The sequence below is a fragment of the Meles meles genome, chromosome 1 (assembly GCF_922984935.1).
Source record: "Meles meles chromosome 1, mMelMel3.1 paternal haplotype, whole genome shotgun sequence".
Lineage (NCBI taxonomy): Eukaryota > Metazoa > Chordata > Mammalia > Carnivora > Mustelidae > Meles > Meles meles.
In genome coordinates this window covers 136309299-136327269 of record NC_060066.1, presented here as the reverse complement: position 1 = coordinate 136327269, position 17971 = coordinate 136309299, and the positions used below count along the sequence as shown (strand labels likewise).

At 38.3% G+C, this 17971-nt stretch overlaps 1 protein-coding gene across 6 annotated transcripts in view; it reads right to left on the bottom strand.

The window, feature by feature from the left end:
• Positions 1 to 241: 241 nt before the first annotated feature.
• The window catches only part of ARHGAP29 (Rho GTPase activating protein 29), a 75005-nt gene continuing 57275 nt past the window's right edge, over positions 242 to 17971 (bottom strand). For all 6 annotated transcript variants that reach the window (XM_046021791.1, XM_046021800.1, XM_046021766.1 and 3 more), the window contains 11 exons: positions 17320 to 17477; positions 16639 to 16778; positions 16258 to 16362; positions 13930 to 14028; positions 12760 to 12899; positions 12294 to 12482; positions 11885 to 12022; positions 7365 to 7597; positions 5398 to 5728; positions 5160 to 5268; positions 242 to 2278 (listed from right to left, as the gene is read on the bottom strand). In XM_046021791.1, the coding sequence (XP_045877747.1) occupies positions 1416 to 2278; positions 5160 to 5268; positions 5398 to 5728; positions 7365 to 7597; positions 11885 to 12022; positions 12294 to 12482; positions 12760 to 12899; positions 13930 to 14028; positions 16258 to 16362; positions 16639 to 16778; positions 17320 to 17477 (2505 nt within the window). In that variant the 3' untranslated portion in view covers positions 242 to 1415. The remainder of the gene's footprint in view (positions 2279 to 5159; positions 5269 to 5397; positions 5729 to 7364; positions 7598 to 11884; positions 12023 to 12293; positions 12483 to 12759; positions 12900 to 13929; positions 14029 to 16257; positions 16363 to 16638; positions 16779 to 17319; positions 17478 to 17971) is intronic.

The window sequence follows — 17971 nt, the reverse complement described above, 5'->3', positions numbered from 1 at the left end:
CATTCCATGTTATAGTCAAGGGATATATGAGTTCAAGTACTGACCACTAAGCCAATGGTGACTAAATCCAGTCTCACACCCTAAGAGGCAACAATTTCAGAGAAGCCACGAGAACCTGAAATAATTTAATAGGTTAATATATATACATATATATGCACATATATGTATATATAATATATATAAAATATGTATTTTTACCAAGGATAACATATTCATATAAAAGCATTTGCTACAAATAGAATTCACACATAGAAAAAGAGGCTATTTTAATTTTTTTGTCCCTTTTATATCCTGTTTTAGGCAAAATGATGTAACCCAGAAAATCACAGAACTGCACTAGTTCTAAAAACTAGGAATTTTATAAATGAAATATATCCATCCAATCATCTACACTTTTTCTCAAATTCCAAACAATGAGGTTTGTCAAACTATACTTAGAATCAACTTAAATAAAATCTCTGCATGATTTAGATGAAACATACATTGTCAATGATTAAAAATTCAGGTAGAAAAAGTACATAAAATTACTTAAAAGTAAAAAAAAATTATACCAAAGTAGAGGTTAAAAAAAAAAATCCCAGACAACACAAAGAGGAAAAACACTGAATTTTAAAACATTTTTGGACCAATGTATAAAATACCAAAACGTTCAGAACTGTTGAAAAACAAAAGTTTATGTAGAACAAGGCAAGAGGTGAAAAGATATTAAATGTGTTACAACCATCTAAATCCAAATAAGACAAAACTGAACTATGTAATTTAGAAACAAGTTTAAGTGTACTTTCTTTGTACAATTCAACTGACTACCACATGGAAAATCTGGCCATTAATCAAAATGAAATTAAATACAGATTTGCAAGCCTTTTGGCCATTGTGTAAATATTAATAGGTGAATTGCCAATTGAAAAATAAAACGTTACATACATACCATATAAGAGGTCAAAGACGCACTATAAAATCATGTGAGTAAAACAATCATACCAGACAAAGATCTTTCAGGCACTTGCATTCAGAAATAGTCCTTTTATAAATAAGCAACGTATTTTCACTTCAAAAAGTAAAGCAGATTTTCCCCAATTGCACTTATTAGTTGATAACTATATCATATATTAGGGATGCATTTAAATGGACCATTTTATGGGAAAAATCAACTAAACTTTAAAAAACATGAGTCCACCTATTTATTCACAACTTTAAAAATACAGAGAATTCCAGTGAGGCACAGATGGGGGCCCTATCAAAACAGTCTACCATTCAATATGACCAACGCTGTATAACACGATACAAGGACAAAAAGCAAAACCCATGATGTGGCAATACTGTACAGAAGGGGCCCTGTCAGAAGTTTCTTTCACGAAACAAACACAATACCACAAAATAAAACAACAACAAAGAAAAGCTGGATTCTGACAACCCTACACAAACTGTGGGATTTCATCTTCCAGGTCTTCAAACTGTTGCATTCGTTTTAGTCTCGGTCTCTGACACGCAGGAGGCACTTCCCGCAAGTCCCGTTCCTCAGAGTTCTCTCCCGGCTTGCTGGTGGACTGCGTGGAGGCAGTGGGTGCCTTGTCGGAGGCCGGGACTGTTTTTAGCAGGGGTCCCTGGGGGGTGGGGGCTGTGCTGGGAGGCAGTACTGGGGAGGGGGTTGCGAGCTTCTCCTCATCCCCTCGCAGGCTGCTGGTGGGAGTACGTGGTTTGTAAAACGTGGTCCAGTGTTGGGGCTGCAGTGTTCGGGGCGCTCTGACAGCTGTGGGAGGGCAGGAGTCAGAGGACCGCCTCTCTGACACCTGTCTCACTGACCTGACTGGTTCTATGTATGGCTTACTGGGCCGGGGGGCGCTGTCTGGCTGGTCCCCACTGATCCTGATGCTCACGGTTCCCGTTCCAGCTGCAGTCTTTGCACTGAGGCCATTTTGTTCATACTGTCTCTCCCGAGTTTTTTGTAGAGTTTGGTCAAAACCGTCCAATTTGGAACAGACAATAGTAGGAGTATCCTTCCTACTAACTCCATCAAAGGTAGGATTCTTGTAAAACTTGTCTGAATTAATATTCCCCATATTTCTGACAGTTCTCTCATTAGGAGGGCTTGCAAGAAGTAGTAGTCTATCTACAGGCAAACTTGCAGGTCTAACTTTGGTCCGTGGAGCATGCCTTTCAACACTGTTTGTTTCCCTTTCTGATTTCAAAGTAAGTGGCTTGGAAGTTTTGCAGACATCTTCCATCTTTTGTGATGCTGATTCAAGCTCTTGGTTTACAAGCAAACCCACTTTGTTGTCTAAAAAAGGAAAAGTTTTATTTAAGAATCAAACTTCATGACATGTGGTTAACAAGAGTCTTACAGAACAACTTGGAAAAATATATAAGACTCTTGTTAACCACTCTCAGTTATCTATGCAGAGAAATTAAATACTCAAAGTATTAAATAACACTTGAAATAAAAATGTTAGAATTTTACATTTATTTAAATCAATATAATAAACAGCTTCAAAATCCACTGCAGGTTAGTAAAACAAACAAAAAAAAACAACTGCTGAAGTAACTTTTTTCTCTTAATGTGCTCCATGCAAACAAATATTTGTGAGATGAAAGGAGTGTCACAGTTTCAGTAGGTATTGGTATTACTTAACCTCAGAAAAGCTACACTATTTTACACACCAACCAAATGCAGGTGTGCCCTGAATCCAAAGGCTTTTGCCAACTCACTCAGTCTGCTATTTCCACTTACATCCAACCCACAGTGAGAATATAGCCCATTAAATGCCTCAGATGCCTTCTTATCTGATCAACTCATCAGTGCGCTCTAACATTCATCCTGTCCAATTCAGGGTCAGTTTTAAGTAAAAAACACCATTCTCATTGGTTGTTTCCTCCCAGGCTTCCTTTCTTCTCTTTCCTTCAAGTCTGGACCCATGGGCCAGGCTTTTTCAAACAAGAACCCTCAGCTCCTTCCAACCTGGTCCCTTTTTGCAGAGTCTCCCCTAAAAAATTCCTAGTTATGGAAAATGCCAGCCCTCTGCTCATGCTGCCCTTTCCCGCTGGAAATCATCCAACAAGTCTGTGTCTGAGCACCATTCTCGCTTTGAACTTCAGCTGCCCCGAGCACAGCATGTGACCCTTTTCCCTGTGGCCAGGTCCTTTTCCCTCATCTCTGGGGCAAGAGGTTTGCAGACAGGATGCCATCAGAATCAGCTGTCAGTCTTCATGTCATCTGACCTTCCTTACCTGACACTAGTGACCTCTCTCGCGTGGGCTTCCAGGGCACCGTGCTCTTGCTTTGCCTTCCAGGGACTTTCTCAGGTCCTTCTATGGACCACTCTAAAGGAACTGACTGCTGGTGGCTTGGCCACAGTCACCAACCAAAGTACACTTTTTTTTAAAGCATTTAAAAAAAATATTTTCTTTATTATTTGAGAAAGAAAGGTTGAGAGGGCAAGTGGGAGGAGGGGAAGAGGGAGAAGCAGACTCCCTGTGGAGAACTGATCAGAACTCGAGCCCAGGAACCTGGGATCATGACCTGGGTCGAAGTACAATTCTTAAAGTTCCGAGGGGCAGACTTAGAGCGTAATGGGTCAGAGTGCAGACTCTCAAGCCCAACTGCCGGGCTGAGCTCAGCTCTACCACTTCGGCACTGGGCAAGGCAATGTCACTGGCCCTGTGTCTGCATCTGTCAGAAAAGATCATGATTGTATCTATGATGATGTGTGGCCTAAATGATTTAATCATGAAAAGTGCTCAGAATTGATCTGATATATGATAGACTCTCAAAAAACGACATTTATTATAATTATTCTTCCTAATTGGTCATGATAGTAAATAATCGATCATGTTAGTAAAATAAGTACAAATTTAAGTTCAAATACTAACTGATCGGGGCGCCTGGGTGGCTCAGTGGATTAAGCCGCTGCCTTCGGCTCAGGTCATGATCTCAGGGTCCTGGGATCGAGCCCCACATCGGGCTCTCTGCTCCGCAGGGAGCCTGCTTCCTCCTCTCTCTGCCTACCTCTCTGCCTATTTGTGATCTCTCTCTCTGTCAAATAAATAAAATAAAAAATTAAAAAAAAATACTAACTGATCAATTTACTAGTGGCATGACCTCTGACATTATTTAGCCTCTCTCAGAGTATTTAGCGATGAGTCGGATGGGGCTGATACTACCGACTTTTTAGCACAGGACTTATGAAGATCAAATCAAATAAATGGAATCAAACGATAAGCACAGTGCTTAGCACAAAGCAGGAGGATGCTTAAGTGAAAGTCAGATCCCTTACTTTTTGGATCCTATCAGGCTACAATCACTGACATAGGATTACACATCAAATTTAACATATATTTCTACATTTAAAAAAAACCTGGAATTTAGTTCTAAAGATATATAGGATTATAGTAACAAACGGAAGCCTTTTTGCCAGCATGACAGCTACTAATCACAACTAAAATGATCATACGGTGAATTAATTATACGTATTTGTGCTTAATGTGTGAAAGGTGACAGGTAAAAGCATTTGAAAAAATTTTAGGAGTTTTAGGAGTCTAAATGTTTTAATTTTGAGGAGTCTAGTTGATTTGTTATGAGCAGTTAGGTCAATACAATGATTCATAGTAACAGATTTTATGATAATTCATACAGCTCAATACATTTCTGCCTTGACTTTCATATGGCCCAACACATTTCTGCCTTGACTTTAATTGATGGCAAAAATGAAATTTTTGTGAGCCCCAATATGCCTTTTTATAAGAACAATTATTGTAAAGAATGACATTCATTTAAATGTAAGGTATAGTGGGGTGCCTGGGTGGCTCAGTGGGTTAAAGCCTCTGCCTCCGGCTCGGGTCATGATCCTGGGTCCTGGGATCGAGCCCCACACTGGGCTCTCTGGTGGGTGGGGAGCCTCCTTCCTGCTTGCTCGCTCTATCTTTCTCTCTCTCTCTCTCTGCCTGCCACTCTGCCTACTTGTGATCTCTGTCAAATAAATAAATAAAATCTTAAAAAAAAAGTAAGGTATAGTAAACAGCAACTTTTTAATGACCAGTAAAGATACATTTACTAATGAAGCTTCTTTCCCTGATTACTCTCAGCTTCACTCACTGTAGCTGTTAGACAAGGTTTGTCGGCACAACTTGAAGTTAGCAAACATGAATTTTACATGGCCACTCACCAATGAGACACATATCACATTTTTCTAATGCATTTTGCTTCCGTTCTGATTCCTCCAATGATGTAGCTGGCTCAAAAATTTTGGTCTCACTATCCACAGTGTGCATATCCTGTTGATAGAGGAGAATTCTTGAATTTGAAGAAGCAAAACAAATCTCAAAAAATTTTAACTTTAATCTTATTAATAACTAATAAACATTATAGAGTTCCACCACAATTCCATAAAGGTCAAATCTCACCTCCTTTGAAGAGAAAAACAGTGTCTTCATAGAATGGTCTGGGTCTCTTTCTTCTGGTGATAAAAGAGGCTTTGGAAGGCAGCCTTGATCAACATGAGGTACAACACCACCTGTACTATACACGACCACCTCTTGTGGTTGCAGAGATCCATCGAAGATCTTCTGTGAGTAAGTGATGAGGAACTCGACCAACCGGGCTTGGTTTGAGTATTCGGCGAGAGAGGAGATGGTGACAGGAGCAGTTGTGGGCCTTGGCCTAATGAGACTTGGTCCGAATATCACCCCCAAGTTTTTGGAGTTCATTTTGTTTTCTTCTGCATGATCTACAACTCTGTGAAGTAGAACACATGAAGCTGTATGAGATTTGCCTATTAGACTTCCTTCTGGTAGTTTACTATGGACTGAGAAGGGTGGAGGAAAAATAGGCAGTAATAGTCTAAAAAAGGATATATTTATTTGATTAGTTACTGACCACACACTGAATTGGGTTTCAGAATATTAGGATAACATTCAAGCAAGTAGAGGAACTACTAAAGTTTGACTAGTAGAAAAGCAAAATCAGGGGCGCCTGGGTGGCTCAGTGTGTTAAAGCTTCTGCCTTGGGCTCAGGTCATGATTGCAGGGTACTGGGATCGAGCCCCGCATCGGGCTCTCTGCTCAACAGGGAGCCTGCTTCCTCCTCTCTCTCTGCCTGCCTCTCTGCCTACTTGCTATCTCTGTCAAGCAAATAAATTAAAAAAAAAAAAAAAAAGCAAAATCAAAAACGAAGAGCTGCTCCTATTTCAGTATACAGCACATCCTCCTAGGGCCCTTGTGCTGGAAACTTAACTGTCATTGTAGGTTGCTCTCTCATTGGCCACAGCTGGTCTTCAAGCCAAGCTGATTCTGCCTCCTAAAGATCTTTCTGCTCGACTGCCACTCCCAACGCTCTGGCCTAATTTCAAGTTCTCCATGACTTTTATTTCTGTAACTACCCAAGAAGTTCTGAATTGCAGTTAAGGACCCCCTCCAACCCATTCTACATACTGCTGCCAGAAAGATCTAACAAATCTAAACATGTTACATTCCTGGCTCCGGATTCTTTAGTGGGTACAAAAGGAAGACAGTCAACTCGTCTGGCAGGTATGTAGGACTTTCTTTATCGGGCCTTGGCCTAGCTCACTTCAAGCTACTGCTTGCTACGTCCTCCTCGCCAAACTACCTGTGCTTCCCAAGAGCAACATTATCTTGTGCCCCTGTGTCTGTTACCCTCTACCCGGAATGCTGTTTTGCACAGTCTTTGTCACCAAACCACCACCCAGTTCTTCCAGTCTGGCTCAGGGCTAGCTTCTCTGACTCGGGCCCCTCCAACCCCTCATTGTTCTCTGCACACTGTGCCAGCCCCGTTAGAACAGGAATGGTCTGTGCTGCGCTGGTCTGCAGGTCTGCCGTCAAGAGGAACAGCACAACAGGTGACAGAGACATAATATCTGCATCCTTATTTCCTTAGCCAGAGTGCAGGACACAGGAGGCATCTGAGGTAAAGGTGTTAGCTCTAAGAATATCTATTCAATGCCTCCCTTTCCCTAACACATATGAGAAGTAAAACATTCATTTTAAAACATCACAATATGAATGTACTTAATACTACTGAACTGTACACTTAAAAGTGGTTAAGATGGGGGTGCATGGGTGGCGCAGTTGGTTAAGCAACTATTGGTTTTGGCTCAGGTCATGATTTCAGGGTCATGGGACTGAACCCCCACATCAGGCTCCACGCTCAGCATGGTGTCTGCTTGGAATTCTCTCTCCTCTCTCCCCTTGCCCATGTACTTAAATAAATCTTTAAAAAATAATAAAAGTGGTTAAGATGGTTAATTTATGTTATGTGTATTTTACCACAATTTAAACAAAACCAAAATAGCCGAACAAAAACCTGATCAATTGTCCACCCACTAATGAATGCTCGCCTTATACAAAATTCTTACCGCTTAAGATGAACTATGAGGTAATGAAGACTGTTAAAATTTGATACTGGCAGTTGTCTTAGAAGGTCTTTGCTTTTTATAAGAATTCTGTTTATTTCTATACATGTACTCGGCCATTTTTTGTCCTCAGGGTTATCCTTTTTTGACTCTTGTTCTTCATTTACATGTTGGATCTCTTTTGCAAGGTCTATAAATTCCTTGTACAATCGGAATAAAATGAATGGTTCTGGGAGCTAAAGAAATAAAATCACATTAGGAATATCATTCTGTCCACTTTTTCCCTTTTAATAATTTACTGAATAGCTACTGACGGATTTAGTATGTCCCTTCAAATTAGAAGGGACTTAAGATCAATCTACTTTTAGAAATAGATTTATATGTTTGTCATTGATGTTATCTATTAAGTGAATCTGATATCATTGCCAAAAATTATATCTGTATTAAAAGTGAGTTAACTGATAATCAGTAAAACAATCTAAAATCAAAAGCTGCATGAGGGATTTTAAAACTTTGCTATATATCCTATACCAAGTACATTCATCACTGCCCCAAAGTTAGCATGATCTTCAACTGTTTTATTAAAACAAGCCAGTCATATTAATTAGAAAAAGCTTATATTCTGAATTTTACTGGCATAGGGTAGACAGAGAACAAAATACTATTGGGTCCTTTTGTTTTACTTTGACCAGACTGAAGATTAGCATAAGATAGTATGGCTTCGAAGAAAGACATTGCCAATGTTATATTTACCTAATTTTCGAATACAACTTGAATTGCCATAAGTAGGTTAAAGAAAAAGTTCCTCTCGCAAACTATCAAGGGGCATGCCACCTTGATCCCTCTACTGGCACAAGCGATTTCAATATTTCCACAGCTCAGCAATGAAACAGCCCATATCTGGCTAGCAGGTATCCTATACTATCTGTGGTGAGGTAGGCACCCATTTCTCCAGTTTCCCCTGCTGGTCCCAGAGAGGGGAAGCCTTGAGATTAATTTCTACCTCTATTATTCTAGGATCTGAAGGAGCTCACTCAACCTCTTGAGGCATTAGATTTCCCAAATATGAGTAAAATGAAGGCTACTCTCTAATACTATAAAAACTGAGCATGGCTCCCCACACTAAAATGTTGGTCCCATAGTATTCTTGAGATGGAATAGTATTGGACCCCATTTATTTCCTCTCCCTGACTGGCCAAAAGAGACAAAATGACTCATTGTGAGATTAACAATCATTCAGAGGTACTCTGTCTCCATTTCTCAGCTGAGAATTCTGCAAAATGTGAAAGAAATCAAGTTTCTTGGGCTAATATGGCAGATCCAACATTTGTACCTAGTTTCTTTCCCTCTGGCAACCCCACTGAAATAGTTAAGTCCACAAAGACTAGGAGAATAGGAAAGGAGATAGAAGTAACATTTAACCACTGAAGAGCAGATAAATAATAGCTTAGCAGTCCTGAGAAAGCTAAAATTCCAAAATGAGAACCAATACAATTTATAGAAGACCCACAGATTGTCAGCACGAGGTACTCTGATCCTGGAGGAGAGTGGGCTATTTAAGAAGTATTAGATCTCCAGATCCTTGTCTCCACTCCATGTTTCTGAACAACATCTTCCCCAGCAGTGTGGGGATTTCATCTCTGGACAGTGTAAAAGAGAGGCCCTCTGGATGGCCAATGTCAAGCACAAACAACAGCTGCACAACTATCTAAAAATAGGGATTTAGTGACTGTCTGCCTGCTACAGCAGAGATTCTGAAGCTTTCTTACCCACGGTGGCTCCCAGAGTTCTGGCACCACACCTACAGGCAGGGAAAGACCTTTCTCTGGGGGGTATCAGCCAAGCCTAAGAGCAGAGACCTAGAGATACAGACAACTGGTATTTCCCAAATAGCCCTCCTAGATCACACTAGAGCTTAAAATCTTTAAAGCCTGTATGTATTCAAAAGCTTCCAAAGAGACTTTAATTCTAATTCTTTCATTTTAAGCAGATAATCATGAAATACTGAAATCAAAATAAGCAGAAACAAAATGAGCTGAAGATCTAGAACTGTGCTGGCAATATGGTAGTCACTAGCCACATATGGCTACTGAGCACTGGAAATGTCGCTATTCCAAATTGACATATGCTCTAAATGCAAAATACACACCAGATTTCAAAGACTTTCAAAGATTTCAAAGTAACCCTTCATTTCAAACAAAAACAAAAGAATTTCACTAAAAAGTGAAAATTGAAAAATACTGATTAAGTGTTCAGATGATATTTCAGTATGTTACATATTAAAATTAACTTCACCATTTCTTTTTATGTGTCTCCTAGAAAATTTAGTATTGTATATAGGGCTCACATTATATTCCTATTGAAAAGCACTAGAGGCTAATCAAAGAACTCTTTTTAGAAAAAAAGTTATGAATCTCTCATATAGATAAGATATTACATTCATTAAAAAGGATGCTATAAAAGGAACAGAGAACCAGTTTCTTAGAAATTAAAATATGATCTCAGAAATGAAATAGATTACAGTAGGTGTATAAGATAAAACTGAAGAAATCTTGGGGCACCTGGCTGGCTCAGTCAGTTAAGCCTCTGACTATTGGTTTCAGCTCAGGTCTTGATCTGGGGGTTGTGGGTCTGAGCCTCACACTGGGTCCCATGCTGGGCATGGAGCCTACTTCAACAAAACAAAACAAAACCCGGGGGCCTGGGTGGTTCAGTCGTTAAGTGTCTGCCTTTGGCTCAGGTCATGATCCCAGGGTCCTGGGATCAAGCCCTGCATCGGGCTCCCTGCTCCGCAGGAATCCTGCTTCTCCCTCTTCCACTCCCCCTGCTTGTGTTTCCTCTCTCACTGTGTCTGTCTCTGTCAAAAAAAACAAAACAAAACAAAACAAAAAAACCAAAAAAACAAAACCAAACCAAAAAAACAAGACCAACTGAGGAAATCTCTTAAAAAGTGTTAAAAGAAAACAAAAACAAAAACAAAAATAATAGAGAAAAGGTGAAGGAACTAGAGAAGAAGTACAAGCTGTCCAGTAAGCACATTTCCAGAAAGAAAAAACAGAAAGTAGGAGGAAATGAGCAACAAAATAAAAGTCCTAAGAACAAAAGGCCAAGGAGGATGGAGCCTGTGGAGTACCTGAAGTGACAGATAAATATACAGCCACATCAAGGCATACACTGTGAAACTTTAAAACAATGGAGAGATAAAGAAGATTCTACAAGCTTTCAGAGAACAAACAATAGGCCTTATACAAAGAATCAGAAATGAAAAAGATTTCACGCTTCAAAGAAAATAATAAAAAAAAAAGCCTTCAAAATTCTGAAGAAAAATAATTTCCAGTCTAGAATACAATAACCTACCACACTATCCACTTTCCCATCCTGTTCAAGAAGCAGAATAAAGGCATTTTCAAATAACTAAATTTATTCTTATTCCACCTTGCTCAATCAAGTATGGCATAACCAAAACAGGAGCACAAACCACAAACAGGAAGACATGACACAGAAGACAGGCATTCCCTCAGATGAGAGAAGGGGGCGGAGAAGGGAGATCCCAGGATGATGGCTATTCACAATATTAGAAAGGATCCAAATGCAGAACAGAACTCCAGAGATGGACATGATGAGGAACCATCATTGCCCTGCTCTCTGTGACTGTATCTTCATTTTTACTCAAGGAACTTGACCCCAGCTCTTTTCCGTACTTGGCTCATCATGTCAGTGCCCTGATGCTCCTCCAACCCCTCAATGAGGAGCTGCTGCCTGAAACCACTAAAGGCCAATTACTGTTTCAGCCCACAGAAGAGTGTGTGTGTGTCTGTTTTCTCGTTTGGATCTACTCCTGTAAGTCTCAGATATTATAGTGAGCACAGAAAGAGAAAATACAGAGTAGCCTACCCCCGACCATATTCCTGCTGAATCTCCAGTACCCAGCTTATACAAAAGCCCTGCATGATGCCCCAAATCTGTTGAACTGCAGGTTCCCAAGATGCCTTCATGATTTTGCCCGCTAACCTCCCACAATGGCTATCTGAGGATGTCAGTGAAAGTAAAGCTGGACCATGACTCAGACACTGTGGTACTTGAATTCTTCATTAACAGTGTGAATAATACACAGCTAGATTTATGCTTTCCTCTCAGTTACTTAAACTTCATGAAACACTGTTTAGGAACATGCAACAGGTATTAAAACTATTAAGAAAAGAAAAGGAGGTATTAACATGATTAGAAAAGACCACTGGGGTGGCATTGAGGGCTACTACTAGAGAAGGGCACGTAGGAGCCTTCAGTAAGGTAATGTTCTACTTCCTAAACCTATGTGATGGGAAATGAGTGTTTTTATTATTATTGGTCTTTAAACTGTACATGTATTTTATATACTCTTTGATCTGTAATAATAATTAGAGACACATGGATATGGTCTATGTCAATGAAAGTATCTGTGTAGCAAATGTTATCAGCAAAATACCAATCATATTTTTGTTCTTTTCTCTTTAATGGTATGTTTCAAGGGTTAAAAACTTTACCTGTCGAAGGTATAATTTCAAGACATCGCAGATGTCGTGTGAACTAAATTCTGAAATGTCTACGAAGTGCATTCCATTTTCCAAGGCTTGACACAGTTTTTCAGTTTTTATTTTGTTTCCACATACACGATAAATTCCCTTGAGAAGAAAATGGAAAAATTTGGCAAAATTCTCCTTTAGAACAAATGGCTAAATGCAGACATCTCCATACATCTGATTTGTCTACTTCAATTTTTATTAATAATTCAGGAAAAAACTAGGGCCAAATGTAACATTTTCTAAATAAATCTGAATAAATTCAGTTTACTTGTTAAAATTGAGAGCACTGTTTTCCTTTAAAGTCTCATCATTACAACAAATCACACAGGCATTTATATTTTTAAACTTAATTTTAAGAGTTACAACATACCTGTAAACACAAGGCTCTATTTTCAATCTCCGAGGCACATATTTTGAGTACAAAAGGGATGCCATCTGGTTCCTTTTTTGCAACTTGTATGAATTCTGCTCCAAATAAGTGTATTTTGCCTGGAAGTTTCTGATGACCACAAATGATGACTAAGTTTTCCAAACACTTACGGTGACAAACAAGGAGACACTACAAGAAAATGACAGTTAAAAAATGGTTCATTTACTTCAAAACTATGAACAGCTAAGCAAACTATAGGCAGAGTGGTAACTCAACAAAAATGATTTTAAAAGGTATTACTTGTGGTGTCTGAACTATACTTAATAGCTAAATGAATTACAAAATTACACTGTGGTTCAATTTATTAAAAATATACGTGTAAGAGAGCCTAATCAGTAAAATTAGTAACAGAAAAGTATAAGGCAAAAAGCATGAAAGAGCTAATGGAATTCCAGAAAGATCTTACCTCTTCACATTCAACACCTTGGAATACTACAATGCCTTCACAATCCCTACATTTTGTGGGGGACCTCAATTTTCGAAACTTGTGAGTAAGAGCTGCCTTTGACATCAATGTTTTCTTAAATGTTCCAAGGGAATTGGGTCCTTGCAACAAAAATAAATTGGTATAAGAAACTGTAAGATGACATAACAATTATAACACATGATGCTAAATTCTGAAAAATCTTTAGACTTTGTAACATTCATATGTCACAGGAAGCTATTATTTTAAGTCTGTAACAGCAAAATAGGCATTTAATTTATAGATATCTTACAAAGTACATATTTGAGCTGTAAGTAAAAAAATCGCCAAAAAACCACTAAGATACTTCTAAAATAGGATGGCATAATGTTTTCAACATCTGCGAATCTACACTGTTATTAATATACCCTTTATAGCACCTGGAAGGCTGTTACAGAGGTGGTATTACATTCTTAGAAAATGTCCCTATGAAAGCTTCAAAGAAAACTAGTTGTATGAGACCAGTAGAGTCACTGTTATTTGCATTAAAGATAAAGCTACTCTTACTCTGAATTCATCATAAAATTAAAGATAATACTAGCTAGTTTTCCATCAGTATCCTACCTGAGGTCAGATGTTCCATATTATTCTAGTAAATGATGCCCAAACAGGTATAAGGAATTCTCAACTGTACAAAACCAATTTATATGAGTCTAATTCAGGTCATTAAGGTAACTGATTTCTCTCTTATATCTGTCAACATCCATAAATTTCCTTGTCGTCAAGAACATATTTAATTTTCCTGCCTAACTTCTTGCACTATTTCTTTTAAAGAGACTTTTTCAGAGTTTCTCATGCATTGCAACACTTTTAACAGTTAAGTCACTGTATGAGGTTTATAAAAGATCAAACTAACTAGCCTATTTTTGCACCCTGCTAATACATTTTAGATCTGGTAGTTTTGCTACTTGTTCTTTCATTCTTATTTGTAACATTTCATTAGTGCATTATCAACCCATACTTGTACATAATTTTTGGGATAGATTTAAGTCAATATAATGTCTTATAATACACAGCAAAAGTAATACTTTAAATTATACTATTTTCCTAATATCATGCAGTGTTGCTGATTCCAAGGGTTTAGTGGGAACTTGATTCAGGTGAGAGCAATACCAGCTTCTGAAGGGGAAGGTGGTTCTCTTTCATCTAGATCATCTGCAGAAGACATGGTTCCACTGGATGGAGTTCGTGGCAGTTTTCGATGAAAGTCTCCTAAAAGGAAATTGTGACTACAATCACCTGACCGTTCACAATAGAATTTAAGAAATGGGTAATGACAATATTTTTTGAACAACACAAGTCATACTATTTTGTGGGCTACAATGCAAAAGCTGTTTCCATTCTCAGACTTTAGATATAGGGAATTCTGATTTTTATTATTAGGAACAAACGAGAATTCAACCAAACCTGACTTTTCCAAATAAATTTAAAATTGAGGATCGTACATTCCAATGAGACCTTACTGCCAACTTGTCATAGTTAGAGATTATATGCTCTACAAGGACAGAGATTCTTTTCTAGTCATGTCTTACATCCACTCTCTAACAAAGTGACTAGCACAATGGTAAACTGTCATTAAATGCTTGTTGAATCAAATTACAAAGAAATGTATACAAAAATAATACACAAAAATCTAATGAGTACAGCAGTACAATGGTAACATTTCAAGTTGTGAGGAGGATGGGAGAGCGGGAAGCAGGAATGAAGACCCCCGGCAGGGAGCTGAGAGCACAGGACACAAGCTGTGTCAGCAAAGGACACTTAGTGGGTCTCAGAGCCGCCCGACTAGAGCCTGAGGTTCCTCTGCTCCCTGCAGAGCATACAGCCAGGCCTCTAGCTATCCAAGTGGAAGATCCTACTTACCTCAAGGCCTTCATGAGCTTAGGGTTGAGAGTTAGAAAAGGCTTTACAGATGATTTCAACCAACATCTTTCCCCCCAAAAGATTACTCTTCAAAATATGCTTAAGGCTGGTGGTCACCTAGTTTTTGCTTTGAATTGTGCTCTCAGTGACTGAGAAATCATGGGGTCTCACGTTCTACTTAGAACTATTCTGTGAGATGGCCTCCTTGTATTTTTGAGCAGCAACCTGCCTGCTCATGAACCCCAGCCTTTGGTCTCCGCTCTTCCTGAAGGAGATGAGCACTGTCCTTGAATCCCTTCCCACTCCAGGATGTGAGGATGGCTGTTGTGTTCCCCACTTCCCTCATTCCCAGGTCAGGCCTCCGCAGGTCTTCACCATTTTCCATGTAACTAGTTTTCAAATTTTTGTCTTTATCACATGTAGTCTTATGGGATTCCAAATAATTTCGGGCTTACTCTAGAATGGGTCTTAATTTCTGGGGATAGCTATAACCATCTTGTTTTTACAAAGTCAATTACAAACACTCAGCGAAGTATTATTCAGGCTCACAACTTCAGGGTGTTGCTTACACACAACTAGTTTTCAAGGAAGACACAGAGTAAGCCTACAAACCCCAATGCTGCATGGAAGTTATTTCTTACTTTAAATTTCAAGAGATTTATTTACATAAATAAAATTTCTGTAATATATAGAACACTATTAAAAAAATGCCTTGGACTTTTGAGGCAGGTTAAATCTTATAACATATATTCCACAGTGCCAAGGATCCTAGGAGAAGGGCTGGGAAGAACAGGATTGGAGCATTCTTTGGTAGAAGAGTGGAGGAGAAAGAATGTCTAAGGAAGAATCTCATGGGTCCAAATGCTACTTTCTTTCCCTGCTAGCTGTATTACCTATGGCAAGTCATCCTCTTTGGAGCCACTAAGGGAGAAGTCAACACATCTATCTTGCCTCTCTAAGGAGCATTGGACTCTCCTTATCAAAGTATCTTTTAAAGGTACATTTAAAAAACTGAGTAAGTAATCACAGGCACAAAATTGGTGTTAACTGTATTGTTCACCACAGCAATTAGCTACAAAACAATCTAAAATGTATAGTTATGTTCACAGAATGGAATACTATATAGAATATAAGTATAAAATAAAGATATATAAGGACAGCTATTCACATCAATATGGATCTAAAAAACCATGAAAGAAGTCATACAAAAAATGGTATAATTCCATCTGTATAACATTCCAAAGAGGGCAAAGCTCAAGTAGATGTAGGTAGTAAAACATTAAAATAGCTAGAGAATGACTGAAAAAATCCAGGATGATGGTCTGTTCTGGACGGCAGTGGGGCAAGGTTTTCAAGGAGGTGTCCACAGGGCCCTGCTAATATACTGATCATGTTTTATTTCTTATAGGCTGGGTGGTGAATATATGAGGGTTTGTCTTATTCTTCTTTAAACTGTATGTGTGTATGTATACACTCCTCTCTAGGAGATAGTTCATTAAAAAAATCAGGTGGTTAAAATATATCCCCCAAAAGGAATATGCCATTGAATTTTCCCTGCTAGACTTAAATGCTATGTACCTGGACTTATAGATTCAGAATCCAGAGATCTAGATTCACTGCTTCCTCCAGTGCTCTCAGAGTCACTAAACATCCCAAATGTCCATGACCTTATAAAAGAAGGACCTTTAAGAAAAGAATATTTAAAGTCAAACTTGGCTACAGACAGATTTCATGAGGTGAAATACTGACATTACATAAAATGAGACAAGTCAAATTTCTGTACAGTAATCAAACAGTCAACTTTAAGACAGGCACAGTGTTTATAACTGTGAATAAGGCTTCATGAAGTTTTAATTCAAGAGCTGATATTTAAATTCCAGAGTTGCAATTCATTTAATAATCTCATTTAAACAACTTGATCTTTCATAAGTCAGAGCTCTCTTTAATGTGAAAGTCTACCTGTTACATCAGCACTATTGGAGCATCTGTCCTCTTCAATCTTACTAGAACTGTCAGGAAGGCGCACTACATCCTCTAACGAGTCGGTAGGTCTGTATCCAGAAGTGTGGGGACTATTTGTTAATGGTTTATTTATATTCCTAAGAAAAACCCAAATAAAACTCATCATTTAGAAGAATGACTAATACCCAGACTATTTTATTCTATTTTCAAAAAAATCTGCTACTTTAATGAACAGAGTAATTAAATATTAAAAATATATCTTATTATATGGTTCAACTTCTTAGAGAAGATGTGAACAAAATTTATTAATCATTTGAACTTATTACAGCCAAAACATGGAAAAGAGTAGCAAAAGTATGGTCAATAATTCATGTCATGGTTAAACTTTTCTAGTATAACGTCTATGGAAAATGTAGGTTGTTAAATATGTAGACATTCAAAATAGATATGAATATGATTTGCCATTCTCAAAGGATTTCTAAATCTCAAAGAACTGAACTCTGTGTCAAAATGAAAAGCTTTACTCTTAAGTGAGTCACATCTGAATATAAAATGAGTTCAGAAAGTTCTAAAGTCAATTCTGCCAATGTTAGAAAAGACACCACCTACTATCAGATAGGAACTTAGCAATAAAGGTTTTATCTTTTGAGATAATTTCATCTACACATTAATTCTTACCCGTCAACTTTTTCTTCTTCAGTTGCATTTGTGGCCTTGACGAACTCACTGTACTCTTGACCTGGGTCATAGAGTTTGGCACTATCACAGAGAGACTGTAAATTGTTTGCAAGGGAGGCTGCCTGAAGGTGTTGCATCTGGAAGAGGTTAACTGTCACCTATGGTCACAGACAGAGACAAAAGGCAAAATAACTTCTGCTATACAGAACACTATATAAAGATAGATTAATTTTGAAAGAAAAAAGGCCATACAGTGAAGCATAGAACACTGAATATCAATCACCACAAGTATACTAGGTTGCCTGGCTTTGTGCAAGGTCTAGATTAGGTCTAGATCTAGGAAAAACAAACAAACAAACAACAGTTGTAATCCACTATCTGGGAGTAATCGTTGCCAGCAAAACTGACTGTAAACTGAAAAGTTCAAAAATACATTCCCTTGTCCCTATTGGTTCATAATTTTAGGAGACAGATGTGCTTTTGAGGATCCCCAGCTCCGTATGCTGATGGTCTGACTGCAACAGTCTAAACTCTTAAGTGAGAAACATAAGGTAAAAGGTTTTAATCAGATTATAATTATTTTGACTTTTACTTTTTCAATCCTATTAAAAAATGCTTTCCAATTATAATGTATCCTAAGGAACTCAGCTTT